The sequence below is a fragment of the Acromyrmex echinatior genome, chromosome 15, assembly GCF_024713525.1.
Source record: "Acromyrmex echinatior isolate Ae372 chromosome 15, ASM2471352v2, whole genome shotgun sequence".
NCBI classification, from domain to species: domain Eukaryota; kingdom Metazoa; phylum Arthropoda; class Insecta; order Hymenoptera; family Formicidae; genus Acromyrmex; species Acromyrmex echinatior.
Genome location: NC_141866.1, coordinates 1846029 through 1872500, shown reverse-complemented (window position 1 = coordinate 1872500; position 26472 = coordinate 1846029). Strand labels below are relative to the sequence as shown.

The window sequence follows — 26472 nt, the reverse complement described above, 5'->3', positions numbered from 1 at the left end:
GTAACGAATTGGCAGTGATTGACGTCTCTCGTGCGAGACTTCCCGGGCGACTTCTTTGCTCGGCAATTTCCTCGGAGGTCCCCTCCCTATATTACATTGGCTGCAATTTCTCTTCTGAATCACTGCTGACCATGGATGTTTCCGTCTCCTCAAATTCGCGCGAATTAGCGGGGTCGATGATTTGTTTCGTGCGATCCCTTTGGCTCTTAAAGACAAGTGTCAATTACTTTTTTCCCTCCTGATTTTACGCATCAGAACACTTGGAGGAAATACACGTTATACACGTGATTCTTTGGACTCCGATGAAGTGTTACTTTATAATACACCATCTGCTCGTCAAGCCTTCTTTCGAATTGTTCTTATGGATTGTTTTAGACATAAACTCGATCTTCGATTGTCTCCAAACGGCGTGTTTCGCTGATCATCGATCTCCTCAAGTGTTCCTCGAAAATTCATTCTTTTTGTCAATGATGGAGTCTGGCAAATCTCGAATACCTAATACAGCTACTTTCGTAGATCTCTCTCTTGATGTTTGTTCATCAAGTTTAGGCGTTCGATAATCGATCGCTTTCTACCTGCAGCATATTACTAGGTGACCTCGGAAAATGTTAGATCGCGTGCAAATGTCGAAGATCTTTGCGATCTTTACGAGGAAGAGGTCTCGACGGTCCCAACCGCGGAGTGTGACGCGCGGCTAAGACCGCTCGCGGAGACGATTGATTACACGTGTCTCTTCATGTGGAGAGCTAGATGGTCGCTGCGGGAGAAGCATCGGTCGCAATGCCGACACTTGAACGGCTTTGCGCCGGTGTGCTTGCGGTAATGGCGCGTCAATTCATCCGAACGCGCGAATCGCCATTCGCAGCCCTCCCAACTACACTTGTACGGTTTCTCCCCTGAAACAGAAAAAAAAGCAAAGCCACGTTAGAGAATTTAGTAGGGCACTTAATTCTCCAAGTAGTAGTTATTCTCGCAAACGATTTCGATAAGCCACTATAATATTCTAATTGATATGTTTTAACGTCTAAGAGATATATTTTAACGTTTATAATAAACTAGCAGTAAACAGACAACGATTTTCAATAAAATCTGTAAGCAATATAAAATTCAACAATAATTTTATGTTTAAAAAATACTAAAGATTTGTCGAAATAAAAAAATTAATTTTTGTTTTCAGAAAATTAATAAAAATTAAAATTAGAAAAATTTATATAAAATCTACAAATATCCTTCGTCACTTAATTTATAGATTTATAACAGATTATGTGTAAGTAGGTAACAAATAAGTACATTTTCTTTTTAATAAATTCTTTTGATTTCGAGATTATGAATTAACGTATATAATTCTAAATATTACTACTTGCTATAAATCACGTATGCCTAGTTTCGCTAAACTGCCATTGTCAATTGACAGTTTGCGCAGACATAACATAACGCTGGATAAAGCCCGTTTATATAGAGATAAGCGGAACCACATAGTACCAGTCTCCTACTTGAGAAAGCTCGTTCGTTCAATGTTATGATCCACTGTAGGAGCTTCCTTGATCATAGGACAGTATCGCGATAGGCATAAGCTTACTGCAAAGCGATTCAATAGATTTCCGCGCAATGATACGAGGCTTGGACGTTATTATCCCCCTAAACAGACTATCAAAGACAATGAGTAGTATCTAATCGTCGTTAACTGCGACGAAACGTCGACGACGGGATTCGTGTCCAACTATCGACACAATAGCAACCGCACGTTGGGTGGCGACACGATACAAATCCCTACGTCGCAAATCCGAGATAATCCTGTAGGATTCGCGCGGCGATTGAATCTGATTTAAAAACCTATACAACCCTGAAAAATCCGCACGATGCCGCCCGTCCAGCGCCGCTGATTTGCGACGCATGAGAGAAATATTAGGGACCGGCCATGAAAAACACATATGCGACTGTACGCTGAGACGGAACTGCTCGTCAGGCGGAAGAAGAGACCATGTGTTATTAAGTCCGTAAATAATCTATTCGGTAATATAGAAGGTGGCTGACGTTGATGAGACTACGGCGGAGAAGAGACAATACGAGGTCACCTCCTGTGGCGCGATGTTAGCGAGATTAACAAAGGAGTTTCGCAGCTTGGAAAGAGAAGCAGGTTGAGGTAGGGACGGGAGAGGTTGAATCAGAGGCTGTAGAAACGACGGCGAACCCTATAGCTGGTAAATCGTGATCCGATAGAGAAAGGGTAGCTGGCACCGCGTCGCCCACATCGTGACTCATCGATCTAACAATAACAAACGATTTCTATCCTTTTATGTATGTCCTAATACAGAATCGTGTACTGTTCTACCCTTTAATTTTTCATTATGGATTATGATATTTTTGATTCACAATCAGTTGTCGAATATTTTCGCAGATCAGTTGAAGAGTATCACAAATTAATTCTACTCCATTTATGATGGGTCTCGAAACATGAATCTCGACAAAATTCGAAAGAACATTTGAGTAAAATATCTGTACTTAACTAATAAGTGAAATAATAGATTATCTTGTTGAATAAATCTCTCAAGGAATAATGAAAAATTATGGCTCGCGTAAAAAGGTTACAAGCGAGGGCTTTGTCTTCCTGATTTAAACTTTCGGAGTGTCCGTGCAGACATGTCTCTTGTCGCGATCTAGATACGTCCGTTGTAAAGCACTTTGAGCTCGCACTGAAATACGATCTTCTATTATTTTTGTCAAGGCACGAAATTTGTCGGGCATATCCAACTGCATCTAGGAACTGATGCGCGAGTATATTTCACAACACCGCCGTCGAGATAAAAGTAATACAAATGTGTGTATAAAACCCCGAAGAGAAACGTTTAACACGTCGCATGCCCTCCCGCGGTTCTCATAAATCCGAAAAAGAGGTGGAATTCTCGACTCCACAAAGTGCTGTTTTTAGATTGCCATGTCTGTTTGCGAGTTTGCGCAAAAGGCACGGTTGTAATTTAAATGTAGCGTTTTCTCATCCGTGTAACACGCTGCGTCTGAAAAAGTAGATGTAACAGATTGCATCATGATTTTAGTTAGAGTTGACGAAGGTATTTTCCACGCGTCGCGCCCGGATCAGTTTTTGACGGAAAAATACACTAAATTATGTAATCTGAAATACAATGATAATATCCACTAATATATATGTTGCTGCAAAAAAATTAATATTACTCTTTAATTATTAACCCTTTAGAGCTGGTGAGTCCAATGAACCGACTCAAATTTCTTTGTTGAAAATGCCAAATAATTTAATTTTCTTTGTATTTGGTTTATTCTTATTAATAAACGAATTTTTGTGCGATTTCATATTTTTTTTAGAAAGCAGATTGGAAAGTAACATCAATACAACAAATAGAAATTTGTTTTGTTGAAAGAGCATTCTAAAAATGCATATTTATTTGTGCATATTATGTATATTTTCATATTTGTACAAATTTGCACGTTTTGTGCATATCTGCATAATTATCTGCATAAAAAAATCCGATGTTTACTTATTAAAATATAGGATAATTCCGACAAATACGCCGCACTGGGATTTACGCCGTAGAAGTCAGAAAAAATAGAAGGAGTGGGGATAATTTTCCCGCAACTACTTTGTTACATGCCTTTATGTTATATTAGTATTGTGTTAAGATTCCAGTTTCTTACTGTTAATATTAATGAAATGCATATATCCCACCCCTATGGGATATACGGCAAAAATACGAGGGTTTAAAAAGTTCATTTTTTAATACGAAATATAAATATTTCGGATTTCCAATATATTTTTCATAATAGTAAATAGTACAAAGTTTTTACTGATATAATTCGTTTACTTTAAACAATAAATAATACTTAAAAAATTAAGTCTTTGATAGGTATGGCGTATATACCGGAGTTACCCTACTAATAAAATTAATTATTGCCTTTTAATTAATATAAATTATTTAGATTTTACAGACCCAGTGTCAGTAACTGTGTTATATATTTTGACTCGAGAGGATTAATTATGTAACCGATATTAAATTTTATAGAAAGATAAGAAAAGCATCTTCAGATTTTTCTTTGCAGAGTTACTGCAGTCCTATGAATTACAACAGATTTATTGTAGATTTATATTCTAGATATATATAAATATCGTAAGTTTCGTATTTTGCGAGATTGGCGCAAAGCTTTTAAAAATACATGTATCTGTGTATATGAAGGATAATTTCTGAAAACTCGGATCTCGATTACACAGTCACAATGACTGGTGCAACTGACATTTTCCCGAACGACGTTCTACGACTCGCGAGAAGAGAAGGGATGAAGGGAAAAAATTTACACCGCGTTTCAGTCTCTTTCAAAGTTGTACCGAGGGGGTACTGATGGGAACCCCTCTTCTACACCGAGTCTCTCATCCCTAGCAGGAGGTGACGACGACAAATCCAGCCGGGACGTGGCGACGCATAACCAAATCCATCCACCCCTTCGCTCCCCGTTACTTCACCACCTGCACCCACCCTCGACTGGCTGTTTCCGGCGCCTCCGCCAACGACACCCGACATTCTACGAGGCCGCGACTCTACGGAAAATACGGCACACGTACTTGACGTACCTCACACCGTTCATCCATCTCACCCTTTCGCCCTTCGCGTTTCGAGAAAAGCAACCCCCGGATACCATCCGTTCCCCTTGCCGCCTGCTGTCCTCCGCAGCCAGCTAAAGAAATGGTGACACGAATGTGCCTGAGCCCCCCCGCGAGGGCGGGAATTGCGGACTCGCGTCGAAAGGAAATTCCGAGGAAGATAAGGATAAATAAGGTAACCGCGACGGTATGGAAGGTGCTGGTGGTGCATGTATTACAACTAGCCTAGCAGGCGAGAAGAAAAATTGTCGTTGACTTCATTATTGGATCGCCACGATGATGAGAGAATACTCGTCTCTCGACCATAAAATTTCGCAAGATGTCGACACGAAAAAAAAATATGATCGAAATGATCAATTCGTTGAATTCACGCCACAGTCTACGTACAGAGTATTTATCTTCATTATACAACACATTCGGATAAATAAAGAAAATTCAGCAATTATCATATATATATTGGGTCATCTAAAAAGTATCCGCGGTTTTTTGTCACTAGATGGTATTGATGGTCAACACCATCTAGTGACAAAAAACCGCGGATACTTTTTAGATGACCCAATATATACACTGAAAGACAAGATTGGCTGCTGCAGCAAATTAGATGGTAAATACATGGCATAGCATTTTAAAATTAGCTGCAGCAGCCAATTTTTGGTTGCGTTAGCCAATCGAAATCCTGTACTGACATAGGTTAACACAACTAAAAATTGCAGCAACCAATCTTTTTTTTCAGTATATATACACACACACACACACACACACACACACACACACACGTCATCTTGTTGCCGTATTTTTCAATGAGATCTGTCATCGCAGCTCCCGTACAATATAAAATGAGGAGATGATTGCTTCGTTCGAGAAGCCATCGGAAATCGCGAGAGAACAAATGCGAATGCGAGCTACGTACTGGCGCTCGCGGAGGTAGCGCAATTTTTGCAAAAATCCTGTGCGCTACGGCTACGTAATGTTCGATTTCACGGACGAATTAAATTTTGCGTAGCCATGGCGACCATACCGTAACGTTTTACACGACCGCAGGCGTTTATCGCGAACGCGTGCCCCGTCTGATCCGTTCGACGCGCATGGGCATATCACGGCGCGAGTTGGAATACACGCATACGAAACGACATGTACGTGTAACGGGCATTGCGCATTTTATCGCTGCATAATGGCCTCCCGGCGGTTCGTTACCACCTACGTAATAAAGCCATATTAAACAAGATGGCTTAACGCGTTAAACCCTCTCGTCCCGTTCCACCTTCTCATACCCTTCGCGCGGGTCGACAACGAATGTCGCTAAACGACGTCCACGTATGGAAAACACGCTCACACCCTCGCCCGCGTCTCTCTAGATATTTTTAAGGATCGTACATCAGGATGCATTTACTGTCTCCTCTTCCATCCTCCGTTACGTCGATAGTTAGAGCTAAATTTACGGAAATTATTTCCTACGATGGATGTAAATCACGCATTGAATGTAGTATTAGTTCGTGCCTTTGTATTTAATGTTTAATCTTTCGGATCTTTTAAATTTTTAGAATCTTTTCATGAATCTAATCATCATCAGACATCTTTTAGATTCAAACAAACTCGTTTTACATTAAATTTCTCTGGTTCGGTTAGAAAAATAATCACGTCGAGTATTCCACAAAATAAAACGATAAGTGACTTTCGAATAATTACCTACGTTTTCAAAAAATGAAAAATTAATTTTGAATTAATCAATTTATAAATTGAAATAAAGGTTTTAATTAAAATTACTGTTTTAATTTCTAAAATAAACAAATTGTGAAAAAAAATGATTGAAAAATATATATAATTATTGTCAATATTATTATAGTAGCCATTTTGCCAGAGCCAGCTTTGTCGACGTATATTCTCATGCAGCGTTAAACATTAAGTCATTAATTTACGCTAGCATATAATAGATTTAGACGCGTTAATGATTTCAGCCGTTTGTGCATGCCGTGTTATACATAAACACTGCGAAACTAATGCGATTAGTTTATACTTCGCGCGAAACGCATAACATATTAGACATTGTTTACCATGAATATCATATAATATCAGCAGCTTCGCGATTGATAAAATGTATCAAAAATCCATCGAAACGGAATATAACGCAATTATGAGCCCTTGAAGAGGTCATTTTACTTCGTTTTGATAAATGAATCTTGCATGCGATATAAGCAATATTATTATTGCGTAGAGAATAATGCATTGTTCTGGTAATCCTTATTTTATTATTACATAATACATAACCCGTCTATTGTCGACAGTGCCTCGCCATTTCGTAATAAAGCAATAAAGCAGACTTCTCTCCATTCAAACGCATTTTCAACGTATTCTTTTTCATCCTTCTGCTCTTCTCAATTTATACGAACGGATGCAAATGACAATTCATTCTTGATTCTTAATGGTTATTTTTATTGCGGCCTTGACACTTAAGTTAATAATGATCGTCGAGATCGAAGTAACAATGTAGTTCTTTACTTTCCATTTCATCAGTTTCATAATGTAAATTTACGTTACTACTTTTTTATTCATACAACACTTGGCCTGAATCGAGATAACAATGTAAATTTTATTAATTATAAATTCACAGTATGATACATTAAGCTGATTAAATAAAATCTGGTTTAATATTCAAAAATTTCCTTTGAACTATCTCGGAAAGAGTAAATAATTTTTTGGAAGCGCATAAGAATGTTTAAAGTGCGATACTTAAATTATCATGCCGGGCACGTTCACCCTTCTGTTCTTGTCCCAATAAACATTATCTCGTAGAGAAAAAGGCCGTCAGGAAACACGCAAAAATATCGGCTTTTACCTTTGCATGTAAACGAGTTGGAATACCGAATGGTCCTAAGTCTAAAAACGCGGCACGCTCGCGTGCTCGTGAATAACGAAGTTAGCGTCGTCGCGCCTTATACGGTATGCCGGAGCGTCCTTTCCGGCGGAAGGGCGATTTTTCTACGTCCTCCCTCTGCCAAGGACGACGACGTTACACCGGTGGGGATCCGGGTGGCGGGTTGGTATTGCGTCGATATGTCAGTCCGTCCTGGCAACGTGTGCTCGTCGTCTTTGCATTTTATTAAGTCCGCCGCCGGCGAGGATGTATAGGGTACCTTCCGTCATGTCGCCGAGGGATAGGACAACCGGAATTTATGGGCGAGGATTCCGCCCCTGAGTCCGCCTTTTACATCCGAGGACATTTTGCGCGAAAACGTTTCGGCGAATAGCGCGCGTCTAATACCGGAGGCCATCGCGAACACCCACGTGACGGATCGCTCGAGGGACGGGCCGACTTGAGATTTTTCCTCGTGGCGGTTCCTGGAAAATTCACCAAGTCGCGGCGAACGTTACTTTCTCCGCGATACTTATCGCCAGCAACTTCGCCGGGAAATTGACGCGGACGTTTCGTTACTCGCAAACGAACTTCGCGATTCCGAGCGATCGACGACTGTCGATCGATCTATTTCTGCTTGAATCGACGCCGCGTAGAAACTTCTACTGTATGGACAGAAATGTACCGAATTTCGACACCGCGAAATAACTTGGCAACAGAATGAATACGTATCGGGAATACGTAAACGTAAAACGTGGTAAAACCAATGATTGCAGAAAGTTGACTCTTTACGATATTGGCTCTCTTTACCGAACTGATAAGTAAAAATGAACTGCAAAGTTACAATCACGACATATTGCGTACTTCTGTTGTTTCTTTCTAGAATTTAGTATGAAATAAGTTTGTTCCGTACAGTTTAATATATTTCTTCCTACGCGACGTCAACGTACTTTTTGTGTTTTATCGATCTTACAAATAGGCAACGACTTTGAACGAATAAATTCTCCATTTTCTGTTCTCGAATTCTAGTTTTAGGGAGAAATACGTTGAAAACTTATCTTTTTAGAAAGAGACGGTCGTCACCGCGAGCAAGTAAGAAAGAGGAACGCTTTCTTCGGAGAAATATCGTACGCTATAAAAGAGGAAATGCAAGGTATCTCTTTTACAAAAAGATTTTGCTTCATGCCCCCTGGGAAGAGAGATACGATTTTCTAGCACCGCCAGCATAGTACTCGTACTTTACATTAGTCGCTTTTATGCACCTCGCGTTTCGCGTGCAATCTGAGGAATTCCTCGTAGTGACGCGTATCAAATTACGAGACGTATTGCACCCGTTTCTTTTTCGCATACCGAATTTTGGTGGAGCACGCTTTCCCCTCCGATTTTTTTTTTGCAAGAGACAAGACAAGGCTAGAAACCAACCCCTTATAGTCGGAATGAAAAACGGGGGGAATAAGAAAGAGAAGAGTTTTCTTTCCAAGAAATATTGTGTGCTATAAAGGAGAAGATACGCTTGTACTTTATTCACAAAAAGATTTTCATTGCCCCCGCCGGCGAAGGAGATGAGATTTTCTGATAGCGCAGAGTTCTCTTGCATATTCAAAGGCGTTCCACGCGCGAATCTTTCGGTATCTAATAGCGCAGAGCGCGTTCGACGCATTTGCGAAAATTCGATCGAATGTAATCGCGAAAGTACCCGCTTGAATGGCAAACAAAGCAAATTTGATAATATCGAACTTTTTGAAAAATATTATATTGCGCTATAAAGACGCGTCGTTCTATTTTAAAGGGATGCATGCGGTTAATTTGTTACCGGAGAGAAAGAGAGAGAGAGAGAGAGAGAGAGAGAGAGAGAGAGAGAGAGACATCCAGTGAACTTCTGCGATTAGAGTACCAAATTCTGGTTTACATCCAAAAATACTTGGCAGGAAGAAGTTTCTTGTTGTGAGAGCGTTTAATATATCAGAGACCATCCTACAGGACCGCGTGATAGATCGTTCGAGGGACAACCGACTAGACATTCCCGACGTAAGAAAGGGTCCGCGGAAAACAGCGCAGTTACCCCTACTTGCAGCACGATGGAGGGGTGGCATTTTATTATTTTCGACATTCCACTTCGGGGAGGATGGTCCGGGGATTCGTCTTGAGGATCGCATAGGGGTCCGAGAAAATTTTACGAAGCGCGATATCGCTTCATACTCAGTTTTGAAAAGACGGATTTTGTGAACGACGTTCTTCTTGCCGGTACGAGATAGCGGGTGTTGTAGAAATGATAAATGAGAGATTTCTTCCGGAAGTATCGCATCGTGAAAATGGGCGTACGGTTGTTCGCGAAACAAGACGCAGTAAAGTGAAAGGAATAAAAAAACTTGCACGAGGATCGATCATGCGTTCTTCAGCGAATTTGTTCATTGTTTTCTCTTCGTTGTGTTAAATTACGTAAACAGGAATCAAAATAATTTCATTTTGCATATGGTTTATGTGTAATCATCTACACAGTCACACGCTTTCCTATTTTTTCATTTTGAATTTATTTATAAGAAGTTTTCACTATTATTATTAATCCTACATTATTCATGTGGTATTTAACATAATTATTTGCATAAGGTGTTTCTGGTATCGCACCATTATAATTAATTTTTTTATTATTCTGTTTGGACAATTAAATTAAAGATTCATATTCTAAACATTCTTTAAGTGAAAATAAATCTAATTTTTTTAAATTCTAAAACAATTTGAGCTAAATATAATAATGTATAAATAGCACTTATTTAACAAATTAATAAGACTGTACGGAAAGAACGATTTTGTTAAAGTATCTAAAAATTTAATTAGATACAGATCTGAAAATAACTTTATTATATCATAAAAATAATTAGAAATCTTAAGCATGATGAGCAATGCTGTAAAAAGTTTTGACATTCTAGCAATCAATTGAGCGTTCTATATATTTATTTTGAAGAGCTAATAAAATTATTTTCTGTAATATAACAATATAAAAAACTATTTCCAGATCTTTATCTAACTAACTGTTTTATCCAACTAACTAAACTGTTAGATAAACCGTCATCTTCAGCAAAACCGTATTTTCTGTGTGAGTGTCACCTCACGTGAATAATGAAAGGTTGGCATCATGTCACGAAAACGTAACAAAAAATAACACAGAAAGAGATATCGAAAGTGTCGAGGAATACATACTTCACATGAAAATTTTGCGGAACTTACTTTACAGCCTCACTTTTCAAACCGCATCTTCGTGACGCATGTATAAAAGATTTTCATCGCGTGTCGCGAAACTGCCGGATGCGATTCGCATTTCGCGTGTTGTGAAGTGCGGTTACGCTGTCAACCGAAGCGAGAACTTTGACGACGTTTCCAATTGTTTGCGGTATACAACCCCCGTCGCGGCAGACGGATCTAACTTCGCTGCGATCATGTGTTTCGAACAGTGCCCGAGGTGCGAATCGATGTATGCTGTAGATACATACGCATAGTCACTTCGAGATAAACGTGTTGCAATATGTATTAAGCAAACTTTTGCGTAAATAGTACGTAAATAATCGAGAAAATGACCTGTCGATGCAAATATTGGAATGCTATAAAGACAGAATTAAAAACTATCTACACACATCGTCGATACTGTTACAAATAGCCTGCCAATTTCATTAAAATATTTCGTAAAATTGAAACGTAACGTAAAAGCATGTTACATCGTGTTTGTAATAAAACGTTTACTGTCGGTATTCTTTTATTACAACGCACGTGCGATTCATTGCACGTGAACTTCATTCGTTTCTCCACCACGAATCTCTAGAAATAAATTCTGAAAAACGACCTGGTTCTACTGATTTCGTGCAACGAAGCTTTTCAAAGAATTGCGAAACGTTTTATCGCTACTCGAATTACACGCAATAATCGATTAGCTTCCGATACACCCATAACATTCGTTCGCGATAAAACGTGTTCCAATATAAAATGGACGACTTTCCAGGGTAATTAACCTTGAATTAATTACTGACCTGAATTTAGCTGAAACTAACTCTCTTTGGAGTGTAATCGCGATCCGGTTGCGACTTTCCAGTTGCGAAAATCGATGGCTGTTGTGTATCGCCAACATCTAAGATTTAACATCGACGAAATATAGAAGAGGTAAGGGTAAGATCGCTCACAACCACAGGCGCCTGCGGTCTCTTGTAGGAGAGAGAGGAGCATGGAAGATGCAGCTGAGACTTTGAGCTTGCGGTTTAAACGTAAGAGGAGACGTGTTCAATCGCGCAGATGCACTTGGCTCGCGGGAGGACGACGACGACGACAACGAAGAAGAAGGCGGACGATATGTCGCCGAGTTCAGTTTCTCGAGCCATTATTTACGAATCGTATTACCGCGATGCACCGCGACCAGAAACTTTTAGTAATGGAGTACGGGGGCTCGACGATGTGCCGCTTACCAGCCCTCGCGAACGCTCGTCTCTTCGAATCAATGTACCGACAAATTTCGGATCACCGTCGCGACGCAGTTTCTGCGTGCACCGGCGCGATGTCTGCGACGAAAAATAACAGGCTCGTTTATATGCGAAATATCGCCGATGCGTAAATCACACGCTAAGAGTATCGTCCTGCACGCATTGTAAGCATACGAGCACGTGTGTATCGCATTGGAACATCATGGCCGAGGAAGAATATGCACATCAATGTAACAACGTATAAAAAAAAAAATATCATTTTGTTGCTAAGAAAAGTGATCACTCAATTTACTTTCTTCTTTTTATGGTTATCTTTAACAAAGAATACTTTCTTGACAATAAAATTAAAATGTACTTACTACATTTTAGGACGCATTATTATGCGTACTCAAAATAAGATTTATTTTCTTTTGAAGAATATTATAAGCGGCTTTATGCGATAAGCAGATTAAATTTGTTTTTCAAAATTAATAATCATGATTGAAGTATTAAGTTTACTAGGATTCACAGAATATATTTTGAATAAATTTACTTGTGAGGAACTTATGATATATTTGCGGATACATAAATCTTTGAAATACTTGAAACAAGTAATTATTACATGCGTACAGTACTTTTCTGTGTAGCAATAATTAGAATTAACTTTATTTTTACTAAGAATATGCAAATTTTACAATCGATTGAGATTCAATCTCTTATATCATTTTTTTTTTTAATAAATATATATTTTTCATTATTTTCATAAAAACAGCGTATTTTGTGATCGACATAAATACATTTTAAGTAATCCAAATGTTAGTAAAATGAGAAGGGCGACAAATGGTGATACAATTGATACAGTAGAGGAAAGCGATATATTTTCCATGCAAACGTTGGAAACTTAAGAAAGTCATTCTGTCGTTTTGCAAATTTATTTCTTGCTTCATTGTAATGTTTTAACCAGGCGATTGCGCCGCTCGTTTCTTTCACGCTTCGGACTATTCGCCAGGCATAAATCACGGATATCCGTTTGCGCGGAAATGCATTGGATTTATGGTTAATTCGATTATACCGCCCTCCCGACGCTGGATACCTTCAGGTTCTATTGTTCGCGGATACACCGACACGTCTAAGGAGAAACGCAGAAGTAATGTATATAAGCAGACTGTTTTCGACAGCGTGGATTCATCGTCGCGAGTTACGTTGATAAATAAGTTCTCGGAGCCGCGCCACCGCTCGTTCCATTCTTCGTTTGATTTAAGATCGCGGAAAGCTGTGCGTCTCTAAAGCGCTCTCATGTTAAATTATTATACTTTGGCTGACCTACTTTGATCTCCGTAATCTCGACTAGTTCACTCCCTTCGACCGCAACTGCCTCCTCCCGTATCCCTCGATCCGTTAAAGCAAAGTTTTCAATCGTATATGAATATATATATATATACATGAAATACGTATTATCATCCTTGAGTCATTTATATCCCCATTCTCGTCTTTCTCGTTTTTCGCAGTCAAAAATATTATAGACGAAACTCACGTCCTTAATAATGCGATAAGAAAAGGTGCAGTCACTGCATGGTATTAAGAATAGATTTCATCAAACTATCTAATTTCTCATTAATTGCATAAGTATTTAATAAACTTGTATCTATAAATTTATCAAGCGATCATATATTGCGTATTAATAGGGATTTCAGAATAAATATTTTTCTCTTTTAGAACGAAGAATGCTAAATGTTTCATTTCCTACACGAAATCAAGCGATTGTCAAGTGAACTCAAAGAAGGGATAAAATCGCTCTTTCTCATATATGTTGACTATCCACTTTCCGGAATGAAGTGAAGGACTGTTAAGTGTCCCGGGCGAAGCGATCTCGCATCGTCGAAGGATCAAAGTCCTGTCCGCGGCGCGCGACGCGAGAACAATGACATTGGGAATGGAATTCCAGAACGGAAAGTCCCTGTAATTGGAAATCTCTCTCTTCCTATCCTTTCGTCCCTCTTTTCTCTCGCCGCTGTACATAGCCGATGTGAGGCTGCAGGACGACGATCGATAGTTCCTTGACACCCGTGGGAAAATCGGATACGAGAGCCCTGCGACGCTACCACAGCGAGAAAGGACCCATTCGGACAAGAACCTAATACGCGAGAAGGATAAGCATGATGAAAAAGAAGAATTAGTTCGGTTTTATTCTCGTCAAGATACTATAAGGACGGAACAAAGAGTTCATCCGTGGATTTTTCTTTCGGTATTATCATTCCCATAACTAGTCTTCCTCCCCTCCCCCCTCCGGTTTTTCTCTTTACGATTTATAATTAACGTAATTACGTAGGGCTTTCTTCTCATTGCGCATTACATAAATTCTACGTAAATCTGTCTGCGCTGTGAGTGACGGTGAAAAATCGTGGCCGTTTCGGAAGTGTTCGCGAAACGCTACGCTCCGCTTAAATTAGCCTCTTTGCAGAAGGACCAAATCCGTTAAACGTTTTAATTAACTTGCGGATCTGAAACAGTGTGATTTAAACGGCCGGCGAGAAATCGCATTTTGCATCGATGCGTAACGCAGCCAAAAAAAAAAAATGTAAAATTATCGCGAGGTGCTGAACCAACAAAATTCAAGATATTTCAACGGTTTCTCTCGCAGCTGGAATCGTTCATTTTAAACGAGCTTCGCATGCAAAAAAATCAGGTCTTGATAAATCGATGGACATACTTGATACTTAGTGATGTCTGATCGTGCTTCGAAAGAAATTAGCAAACAAATACGTTGATTAAGTCATTTAATCGGATCACATTGTAGGATCAGCGCTAAATCCGCCGTCTACGAGAATAATGTGATCCGATGGATGTAGATGAGCATGTCGCGTTTCTGTCGTCGTCGTTCTCGTCTTCAAATATCAAACTAAGCAAAGGGACTAGATCTTCGCCGATCCTTCTCGGAATATCTACATATCGAGAAGCCTTCCGAAGGGAAACTTCGCCGATGGAATTCGTAACGAACCTTCACGTTGTCGTCTCGCGATCGACGACTCGCTTCGTTTCGTGTCTTGCTACCGCGAAGTCCTGTCCGCAGGGTAATTAGATTCCGTCGAGTGAGATCAAAGTCTACCGCCATTTCTATCCCCACGAAAAGCTCCGCTTCTCGAAGTTTCTCGATGCGGTCGTTTTTCTTCTGGTGGCAAACTCTGAGAGAGCGTGTCGCCGAACTTTTTCGACGAGATCGCGGCGGAAATCTCCTCATGCAGCGAATGTAATCAATAAGTACGAAAGTAGTCGCACAATTGTTTCTTTCGTCATATTTCAAGAAAAATCATGAAATCTGTATATCCTTTTAATTTTTTATTTCTTCTCAATTTAATATGTTTTTTAAATAAAAGTGATTACAATAATTTTGTGTGGCTATAATATTAGCAAATTTTAATTTTTTATGAAATTTTGTTTAATGAAAAGTAGATGTATAAAAATTAAAGAGCTCTTAAAGAATCGCCATTTAATAAAAACTGATTACTAATAGTAATTAAATGCTTTAATGAGTAGAGTTTATTTCTTTTATACGATATATAGCTATATCTTATTCAATTTCTTACAAAGGCATTTTATAAAGATAAGACATAAAACAGACAAGAATCTTAAGAAAACTATTGTGCGACAGAGGAACGATTCAGTTCCGGAGCAGATACATTCGATGTATCTTGCATGTGATATTGTGAAGTACAGACTGAGCAAGAGAAAAGAGACGGGTGAACCAATACCCGAGGGCAAAGTGCGCTTTTACACCTTTTTCTCCGTAAATGTCTCGAGATAAACGTCCTACGGCGAGCCATCGTACATGTCACGGCAATCCGTCGTCTGGCGCAGCCGTTCCGCCGACAGGAGGATCCCTGTGTCAGGACGAATTCATAACAGAGTCATAATTGCGGGACGGGTCCCGCAGTATGCATAATCCCGTAGTTAGCAGTTCTGTTTAACGATCCGCGAGAAGCAATCCCGACGTACCTGCCATGCTGCAGAATGGAGGCGTCCCGGCCAACCCGTCCCTTATTACCACCCTTGCATTCCGCTTCGTTCCCTCTCTCTCTCTCTCTCTCTCTCGTCGTCTCTGTGTAGGGCCATGCCTAAGCTATACATAGAAAGACGAGGGCACGTACCGCAGGGTACGTCTGAAACCCTAGGACCTGAGTGTGACGCGACAAAAACTGTGGATAAAGAGCAAGGGTCCGAGAAAGAGGATGAGGATGGATCGTACACTTGTACTGGAAGAAGAGAGAAAGACGAAAGGGAGCAGGAGAGTTCGTTAATTACAATCTCTCTGCCTGCCACCATTCACCGCAAGCGACCACGAAAAGGATCGGAGGGAGGAGAATGCGAAGACCCATGGCAATATCGCTTTCGGACAGTGACGCGAACCGTCAACATGGATCATGGAAGTAGCAAGATGGATATTGCCACTCTTTAAGGTGGAAGGAAATTCCATTCGTTTTATCGAAACACAAGAGAATTCTAACCGACGAAGAATTATAATTATGCTTGTCGCGTAATTTAGTTTATACGCGCGGATTAAATATTAATAATCCGATTATAATCATCTTATTTGATATGACATAGCAAGCATAACAGATTTTAAATGCAATCTAGTTAACGGAAATTGTATTAGGTGTTGGAATTAATTCGTAGCGTTTTACAAGTGATGGGAAGTACTTTCATTAATGTATTTTTTAATGCTCATGTGAAATAAATAACATTCTTTCATTAAAAACGCTACGAATTAATTCCAACACCTAATAATATTTTGATAAATTGTTATTTAGTTATAATTTATTATTACAGACATTTCCGTTCGGATGATAAGTTATTTTAAATTTATAGAAATTTTATTATTGTATTTTATTAATGTATATTCATTACATTTTCAATTACATAAGTTTTGCTAATATTAAAGAATAGAGAAGTTTTAAATAATGCTTTATTCAGCTACGTAAAAATCCAGACAGAAATACAGAAATAGAAAGCAAACGTAATTGATACGACAAAATTGATACATTTAAATGAAACACACTAAACGAGTTGAATTTACATGTCGTATATTACGTACCCTTTTGTTTTTGAAAGAATATATATGTACGAAGATCAGAAAAATGTTTTCCAAACGACAATAGCCAATTAGAGAAACATGCGATGTCGGTCAAATCTGATTCTATCAGAGATAAATACATGAGAATACGCGCGAATAAGCGCTATATTTGTCTGCTTTGTTTCGTTAGATGGCATCTCTCGAACGCATCGATGCGAATAACGAAGCACCCTTAATTCAGCCTCGTAATTAATTATACTCTCGTTGTTGCCATAGCGAGAATGTCCGATGGTGATTTGAAAAATTTTGTTATAACTCACACCGACGTGCTCGTGAACGCTTCTCGCGCACGTATTCATTACCGCACACACATAACTCGTCGTAATCATAGTTCAGCTTCATCGCTCTTATGATTATTTGGATTCGCGCGTGGCGTGTCGCGACAGTCTATCGGATTATCTCGCATCAGTAGCAATTTGAACTGACTAATTTATCGACAGCCTCGATACACACTCACACACACATGGATTGGTCTCGAATCAACTACTAGATAGATATAGCTGCATCAACTCACCCGTGTGCGTCCTTTGATGAGCCTTCAGATGCGAGCTCTTGGTGTACACCTTCTTGCACCCAGGGAATTGGCATTTGTGTATCCTGCGTTTCGTGTCGGGCGGACTGTGCTCGTTGCTCCTCGCATGGTGCCTGTTGGCCACAGTGGTCGTAGTTGCAGTTGTACCCGCGTGCGCGTGTTGCGTGCCGGCTACCGCGGGGAAGCCGTTCGCCGTGACGGAGATCAGTCTGGAAAAACACGATTTGCTTCCTCTCATTCGCTGTATTTTAGCCACGTTGTAATTAGTCCGTCGCGCGCTGTCGAGGCGCGACATCCGTGAAACGGACCCTGTGCGTGTCACGGTTTACCAGCCTCGACGAGTTAACGCGCGCGAAATAGCAAGTAGCGTGATCGGTAGACTGTTGAGTAATCGGCGCACGTCTCGTGCTTCAAAAAGAAACGCGAGCGAATCGAGAAGAGCGCAATTCCGGCAACGGGTTAATGATGGATCGCGAGAGCGAATTGTTTTAAGTTTCTTACCCTGACGTAGCGAGAACGTTCCGAGGTTACTTCCCAACGTCAACTTTTTTTAACGAGCCCGTGTCTCTTTTTTTGTAAATTCCGTAGAAAATTGCCAGGAACGAATTGGATGGGATAAGTCAACCCGGAAAGTACGACCACTTTAAGTCAGGGAACGCCAGTTACAGTTAATCAAGATAATTTCTGAGCGAGACGTAACTATACGGCACATCCGTCTTTCATAGAGTAAGTATCGCGTTAGTCGCTTGCCTCTTTCAATTCTAAAGGCAATTAAGTTTTCATTACCCAAGAATAGCAACAATGAGAGAACGTCAAAGAGGAACCGCTGGTGTCTTTCTTTTACCGACCTTTTATCGTGGGAAAAGAACCTCTTTTAACGCGAGAAAAGAAGCATGTACGGATATCATTCGGAGAAGAAAATACGCGAATTTTATAACACTTACCTTGCAACACCCTGCGCGTTTCCGGCGGTAACCCTGACGATAGCACTCCTCCCGCCCGTGCCGTGAAGGTTGAGGTTGTGCACGTCGAGCATCGAACTTCCACTCGACGAGTGACTGGAGTTGGAATGACCTTGACCCGAACCGGGACTCGACGGTGGCGTCAGAATCTGACCTTCGCTTTCGCACCCGCTGTCCTCCTCCTCTTCGATTTCCTGCAGCAGCAAAACCACGCGCATTATGCAACGAGATTACGATTAATAACGTAACGGGATTGATTGCACGGTCCGTGAATCGCTGCCGGGAATCGTATCGGACTCGGACTGGTTACGGCAGACAAATAAACCGATGAGAATCGAATCGTGATCGCGCGATCTAACTCATTACATCCAGGCTGGTTGCATCAATGCAACATCGTGCATCATATTGAATCAGAAATTGCTTTTGCGAGAGAGTAACTTCAGTTGGATTAAAAAGCTAATTGGAAAGATGTCTTCACAAACTGTACATTTACAATAAATACATCGAAATTTTTTATGTAATCTCCGTGAATTTCGGACTCCTCATGCATAAAATTAACTTTTAAAAAAGTTGATGAGATTTAAAAAAATATTTTCACACGAAATAAAAAGCGATAATTTTTAAAACAAAAATTCCATCTCAGAATTTTTCAAAAATATTCTAACTTGTTACAAAACAGCAAACATATAAAAGAATATTTTTATCTTCTATAAATCCATTTGTAATTAATTATTTTTCTAATCGAACGCAAATTTTTAATTACCGTTAATTTTAGGTAAAATTTATTGATTGAAATCGCTAAGCTTAACATACCTCATGTTCCTCATCTTCCTCAAGGTCTTCACTCGGTTCTTTTTTAAGAATGAGCGCTGTGCAAGAGAGGGAAGGTGAACTGTCCCAGGACAGTGCTGAACATGCCGAACTCGCCGAGGACATCGATAAAGAATCGAGGTGACGATCGAGGAGATCCCTATCGCGTCCACTGTCATTATGATCACCAGGACTGAATTTAATATCGTCCAGACAGAGAGGATCTCTTTCGTCTGACGATGTCGTCACCTGATTTACAAAGAAGTATTTTAATTTCTTAAAATAATATTAAAATAATATTCTTATATTAAAATATAATATTAAAATAAATATCCTTTCTTTCTCACGAATCGAAGAAGGAGATAATAAAGTTATCAGCACTATATAAAAATACACACATAAAAATAACGTATATATAAACGAAAAAAAAAAAAGATTATTTATATAATACTAGAGAGAGAAAGATTCTCTCTAGGAAACTTTGATAATAGGCAGACTAATGGTTTATAAATATTGATATAATCTAGTTACACACCTCCATTTTGATTGGGGGGTCGAATTGTGCGTTCGTTCCAGTGGACGTCGTCCACGAGATCGATGGTGCCCTGAAGAGGTTCCAGGGCGCTGTGTCCAATTCCGTGGGGAGTTTTTTGTACGATTGTAGCTTCGGCTCGTCCTTCAGGTACCTCTCCATCTCGTAGCATGTCTGAAAGAGGAGACGAGAGCTTGTTAGAGACTGAAGCGACTTAAGTATCCTGCCGAGCCGCTCACGCAGAAATGGTGGCAATGGGCGGTTCTGTGGCTTAAATTTAATAGCCACAAAAGAGAGGGGAGGAAAGAAAACCAATTACGATGATATATATCGCTTTAATAATAATTGGCCCTTCACACTTCTATATAGAATATTTAATAAATGTTTGATGAAAAATTTGTCAGAGTTCTGCGCAAGAAAAAAAGTATAATGGGTCGCCAGAATAATGTAATTTGACAAGTTTATAAATTATTAGGACGTTCAAACAGTGATATTACATCAGCTTTATTTACATATAATTAAATCTTATAAATTATTTTAATAAAAATCAATAATAAAAATCGAGAAAATATTTCGAATAGACGAATCGCTTAATGTAAAATCAAAAAGTAAAATATTTCTTCTTACAATATATTTAATCTATTTGTATAGACACTCGTTTGCGACGATTGCGAAGTAAGTTTCAAATGCTGCAGAAATTATCTTTAGGAGTCAAGCATCCCATATGGGAAGGTACATCGCCATCAACGCAACTACTCGCGAGTTTGGGAAGTTGATGCTCTCCCGTAGGCTGTGCCAGTTTGGTACAGTTCCTTGGAGAGAGTACAAAGTTATGCTACTCACTGCGAGGAATTATGCACCAACTATACCACACAAATGAGATTATAGCACCCCCCGTTCTGGTTAAGTCTCCTTCGGGTCCTTCGTCCTGTCGACTTCTCTTTGAACGCTTCGCACAGTAAATAAACATGAAATAATAGCTACGCCATAATATAGCTTGCTATTTTAATACGTATTGCATACGTAAGTTTGAAACACTAACAATATTATGAAACAACGGTCTGTTCAGCTTTGCGAGAATTCGATTATCGATTCTTGCAGGAATTACGATTAAAACCGTCCATTTTCACTTCAACGCCATTGTTTCCACTTACTTTAATGAAATTCTTTACATTGTTACAGTCAAAGAAAATGTAATAAGATACAGTTAATGTGAACAAAAGGCAGACAATTGACGCAAAAATAAGAAACGTTTAATGTGCAATTTCGTATATTGTGTCATTCGCTTTTTTAATTAAATTGCATTCGATTTTATTATTTTCTAATACTTTTACATTTTTACATATATTAATTATTTATATAAATAATAATATAAATAATAATATAAATAATATAAATAATTTATATTATTTATATTTTTCTTTCGTACTTTCGTTTTTCTTTTGTAACTTATTTCTTCTTATTATTATGTTATATTCATACGAAGGCGATAATATCATATCATTATTGAGATCAACAACAGTATTAATTATTGAACACAGTATTCTGTGGGAGTAAATTATGCCAATGTTGAACAGTCATATTATTCTTCTTTCCGCCTGCAAGCTAAAAATGATAGCTGACGCAAGCATTCTTTGTGGACTTTGGTATCTTCCTTCGGGCATTGTCTGCCAATTTATTATTCGCCCTAACGGTTACCATCAGGAGCGGCGGTTCTGTCTGACGCTATTACAAATGAAGCTATTCGGCTTTTATAAAGCTACTTTAAGAACGTTTGTTACATGCCGACGCTGGTAGCGGCATAATATGGTCCATCGAGAAATATGTTCTTAACGTCACGGCATTACACGTCTTAATAAATTGCCCCTTTGCAGCAGACAATTAAATTACGGTAGTGTCCACTTCAGCTTTTTAAAAACAAAGTTTAAAAGTAAACCGCCTACAGCCCTGTTTTATGTCAAGTCTTCGATTAAAAAGTGTCCGGGAACTAAGTGAATTAGGAAGTACTGTTTTTCGCGGTGAGTGAATCGGCTTTTGAAACCGCAATATAAAATTAAAGGAGGAAGTGTGCCAGGCTTCCTTAGTTATCTTTAATACCGTAATTTACGATAAGTACGTCTAGAATCAAACAACGAGCAAGAAGTCAAGTCTATTTTCCCGTCTGACAAAGATTCTTCGGGAACTGCAAAAAATGGCTTCGCGCCGAAGTTCGAGGGCTGCGTCTAATGCCGTCGGTCCCTTCTGCGAGAAAAATAATCGCCGCCGGGCTCCATCATTATTCACGATTAAAGTTCGTCCGGGGGCACCGTGAGTACGACTAACGGCGTTAATATAACTTGGAAAGGAATTTTATCACTCGCTTAGGGACCGTTTCTCCTTCCCTGGGGCTTGCTCCAGCATCAACTGAACTTTACTAATCCTGACCTCCGAGGCACAGCTCTATATATAGACGACCGATCTATCCGTCGACTTAATCTGTCAGAAAATCTTCGAGGACAACAACGTTAATCGTCGTTGCAAATAGATCGATATTAATGCATTCGAAAACCATGTGAATATTGATTGATTCTAATTAGCAATTAAAGACGTTTAATGTTTTAATAAATTAAATATTTTAAATATATATATATATATCTTTTAATAAAACAATTAAAGTTAACAAGATAAACGAAAAATTAAAAAGAAAAATATTGAATAAAATTCTATAACGAAGGAAAACGAAAAGGAAAACTATGTCTCTGTTAAACGGGTTCATTATGGAAATAAAAAGATAAAGGAAATATTTAAGATTAATATCGAGAATAATGGAAAATAATGAGATAATGAAAAATAGATCATGCTTGTATAATGAAAACTCTTCGATTATTCAGTTTCAAAGCAAATGTAAGTTAATATTTGATAATCATTATTATAACCTTTATACTTAACTAAAATAAAAACATTTGCAAACTCATGCTTAAATAATTTGTGAACAGTATCAAAATTTCATCGTTTGTTATGATGTAATGTATAGTAATATTAATTCTACAGCACCGTAACTCATCGCTAAACAGAAAGCAAATGCATTTACGAGGATACGTACGACTCGCTTTCGGGGAAACGGAGTTCAATCTTTCGCAGTTTCTAGTTTATTCTGAAGGAAGGTGGATGGTTTCGCGGAAGATATTTTAATTTTCTTTGTTTCTCCCCGTAAACCCGGCTCTCTCTCGGCTCTGCTTAGAAGTGCGCTGCGCGAAGGAATTGCCGGGAAAAATAACCGGGAGCTTTCCGGTTAAGCGCATACCCGTAGCTTTACGACTTTGCAGAGACGAGCCGAAGCGCGTTCTTTCGCTATTGGCTGCGTTAAATCCAAAACTGCGTAATAATTTAGAAGCTTACGGTGGTGTCCGTCTGTGTGCCGTCCGCGGTCGATCACAATAGCCACACTAACGTTTTCCGCCGGAGTGCCCTATAAGCATTCGAATTGCGGAATTCTCTATTACGCTTTTCGCGATGAGCCCGCAGGCCATTCGTCCGCAGATTTATGCGACCCTTCGCCGCTCTCTTCGTCATTGCCATGGAATTCCACCAGCGGAATTATATACAGTTTGAGAACTTGTTCGCTCATTTCATGTACACGGCTATTTTAAATACAGGAATATCGTCGCTTCATTTTCACGTGCGATTTTGTTCGAGTTTTCGATTACATATAACTTAATTAAGTGTGAGAATCGTGACGTACTCAATATTGATAAACTAGTTTAGATGCACTTCAAAGTTGTATCACCAATTTCTACGAGTGATATTCCTCTCGTGAGACCTGAGCAAACACTCGGTGAGTGCGAATTTTTTTTTTTTTATGATGTTTACTTTCTTTTACGCTGACGAAGGGATCGTCGCTGCGAGGGACAGCGGCAATAAAAAAATTCCACGGATCGATAGGCCGATTGCTCGATGAAAAAGAACGATGAAAGGAGACCGTCTTGCCATTATGTTTTTATAGGTAAACCTGTAAGCCATTTGCAGCGAATTTATGAAGTTCCAGCAATTCCGCTGCATCACATACGCGATCAGCGAAAACATTCTCATTGCTCGTCAAACATTGCGTCAGATATTAAAGTGTAATTATTCTAATTACACTTTATTAGGATAATATTATAAGTGCGATAAAAATATGAGCAAATTTCAGACTTTTTACAGGTATTAATACTTACTTATTACATCGTGTGAAGCGTATATTATATTATTGACACATTTATTATTAAAATAGTTTTAGATTTAAGCACATTAATTATAACCATCAAAATTTAATTCCATCAATCGATGTTATTGTTCACATAAATCCTTAATATAATAATCGTAAAAATTCGTATATAGAAATCGTACAAAACTTTTATGGTTTTCGCAGGAAATACAATTTGATTTTCTGACAACCTAGTTGCAATTACGTCTCATTCGGTATCACGTAATGTTGTGATATCAAAGGACATTTGCGGATTTTTATTTTCCATGGAACCACGGGGACTTTCTACATTCGACCAACGAGGTCATATCTAAAAGGGAAAACGTCTTCGTCGGACTCAATGGACGCAGAAACAGTTCGGAGATAATGGTCACTCTCTACGACCGATAAGACCGTTCTTAATGATAACGGCGTCATTTCAGAGTTTGTGTAGGATAGAGCTCGATTCGTCGGTGGGCTATCACATCGGACAAACAGTAAGAAGAAAAAAAAAAGAAAGAGAAAAGAAAATCGACTGAATCGTGGAGCGGAGCGCGAAATCTGAACGGACAAAGAGGACATCGAGAACCCCATCTTGGATTCTTAAAATCTCTTATCGTAACCCGCTCGTAGATCCCTGAAAGCTGAACTCTTCTCTCTAAAGGCTAGCTGTCACCTTCCTCTTCCCTCTATCTTCTTCTCTTTTTATCTCCTAACTGTAGTTTACGCAAACTCAAATCTCGCATTACTCAACCCCGCTTCGACAGTAACGAGACCGGAATCCGTTGGATCTGGCGGTACAATAAAATAAAGTATTTTCAAGGAGCCATGCGCCTTTCTGAAACGGCAGGCTTCGAACGTCGAGAACGCAGCTGGTGAGAGCCTCGACGGTGGGAAATGCTAAGAGAAAGGAAGTGAGAAGCGAGAAGAGAAAGCGAGCCACCCCCCGAGAAGAAAGATAATCTTCACCCGTTGGCGAAATTTCGCGCGGTGATTCACCTTTTCTTCCCTCTCGCGCATTTTTCAGCCCTCACCTCGCGCACCCATCCTGGCGGACGTGAAGTTCTGCAGTAATTCCACGGGACTGTCATTAACAGAGCTCTCGCGGGTTCGCTCGAGAGCGAATGAATGATAACCCGAACTCGCATTCGCGCACGAGCCCGTACGCGCACTCGCGAGCGAGCGTCGATGCATTTTCAGCCCTCCCGCTAGGAGGACCACCACGGTGGCGGTCTGCCAGGTCGTTAAAGAGATCCCCGCGACTTTAAGGGCGCCGTAAACCCGCGAATTTATCTCGTCCTTTCCTCCTACTTTCCAGCTCCCTGCGCGTCTCTCTCCTTTCGTCTGATCCCACTCACCCTCGCCGCGTTTTCGGAACGACGAAATTTGGAAAGCGCGGTCGAGGTCGCCTCTTCCATCTCTGTTCCATCCTTTTTTTTTAATCGTGCACCCTCTGGTTCCTCTCATTCTTTTCAAATGGCAGCGGAAAGAAGGGGGTGATCAGGTGCTTTCCATGGATATCGGAGCGGACTCTCTTCGGCTCGCGGACTGATTAAATGGAGTGTACCGTATCTTAATCTCGTACCGTATGCGCGTTCTCGTTCTGCGTTTGGAGATACGAAACCTCGGGAGCGACAGTGCGTTGGGGCCAACGCAAGGATTTACGATTCTGGCCCTTCGAGCATTTGAACTGCTATCTCGATTTTGCAGACTCGAGGGAAATATCGAATGGTGGAGCATTGTGCCAGTATCGTAGATTGTTTCTTGTTCTAGCTATATTCTAATCCGAGATACTAAATACATATTATGTCAGGTAACATTTGCTTGACATTTTGTTGAAGTAATATAAAGAAATTTGGTAATAACATTTTTATCGCGTACATGGAAAGAATTGTTTTGTTGAAGTATCTAAAAAGTTAGCTACGTATATAATATAGATAAAAATAATTTTGTTGAACTATCAAATATGACAATTGTAGAACGCTCAAATTAATTACTGGAATGTCAAAGGTTTTTGTAGCATTGATCATTATGTGTGAATTTTCTACATAATTATTTTCATGGTCCAACAAAAATACTTCAGCAACATCGTTCTTTTCACGTACGTGTACTTGTATAGGAGAAGCAAATTATATTCATAATAGAGCTACATTACAAATACATTCAATATTCCAATATTAATTTAAAAAATTATTTTACATGTAATAATAAACTGAAAATTAACAAATATCTTTTTTCGTAATTTCATCTTCTACATAGAAATTATTATTGATTAATCCTACATACAATAATTTTTCGGTTCTTTCCTCATTATGAGTCGTTTGTGTTCAAGTTAATTTTCATTACATTTACAAACATACAACAATTATTAAATGAGTTTTACATATACC

General features: G+C 39.3%; 1 protein-coding gene across 7 annotated transcripts in view; it reads right to left on the bottom strand.

Moving 5' to 3' along the window:
• Positions 1–26472, bottom strand: part of LOC105151150 (Krueppel-like factor 6) — a 337682-nt gene that overhangs the window by 9705 nt on the left and 301505 nt on the right. For all 7 annotated transcript variants that reach the window (XM_087413856.1, XM_087413854.1, XM_087413858.1 and 4 more), the window contains 5 exons: positions 19885–20055; positions 19353–19598; positions 18522–18733; positions 17560–17786; positions 1–896 (listed from right to left, as the gene is read on the bottom strand). The exon at positions 1–896 is cut by the window's left edge and continues 9705 nt beyond it. In XM_087413856.1, coding sequence (XP_087269982.1) covers positions 721–896; positions 17560–17786; positions 18522–18733; positions 19353–19598; positions 19885–20043 — 1020 coding nt within the window. In that variant the 5' untranslated portion in view covers positions 20044–20055 and the 3' untranslated portion in view covers positions 1–720. The remainder of the gene's footprint in view (positions 897–17559; positions 17787–18521; positions 18734–19352; positions 19599–19884; positions 20056–26472) is intronic.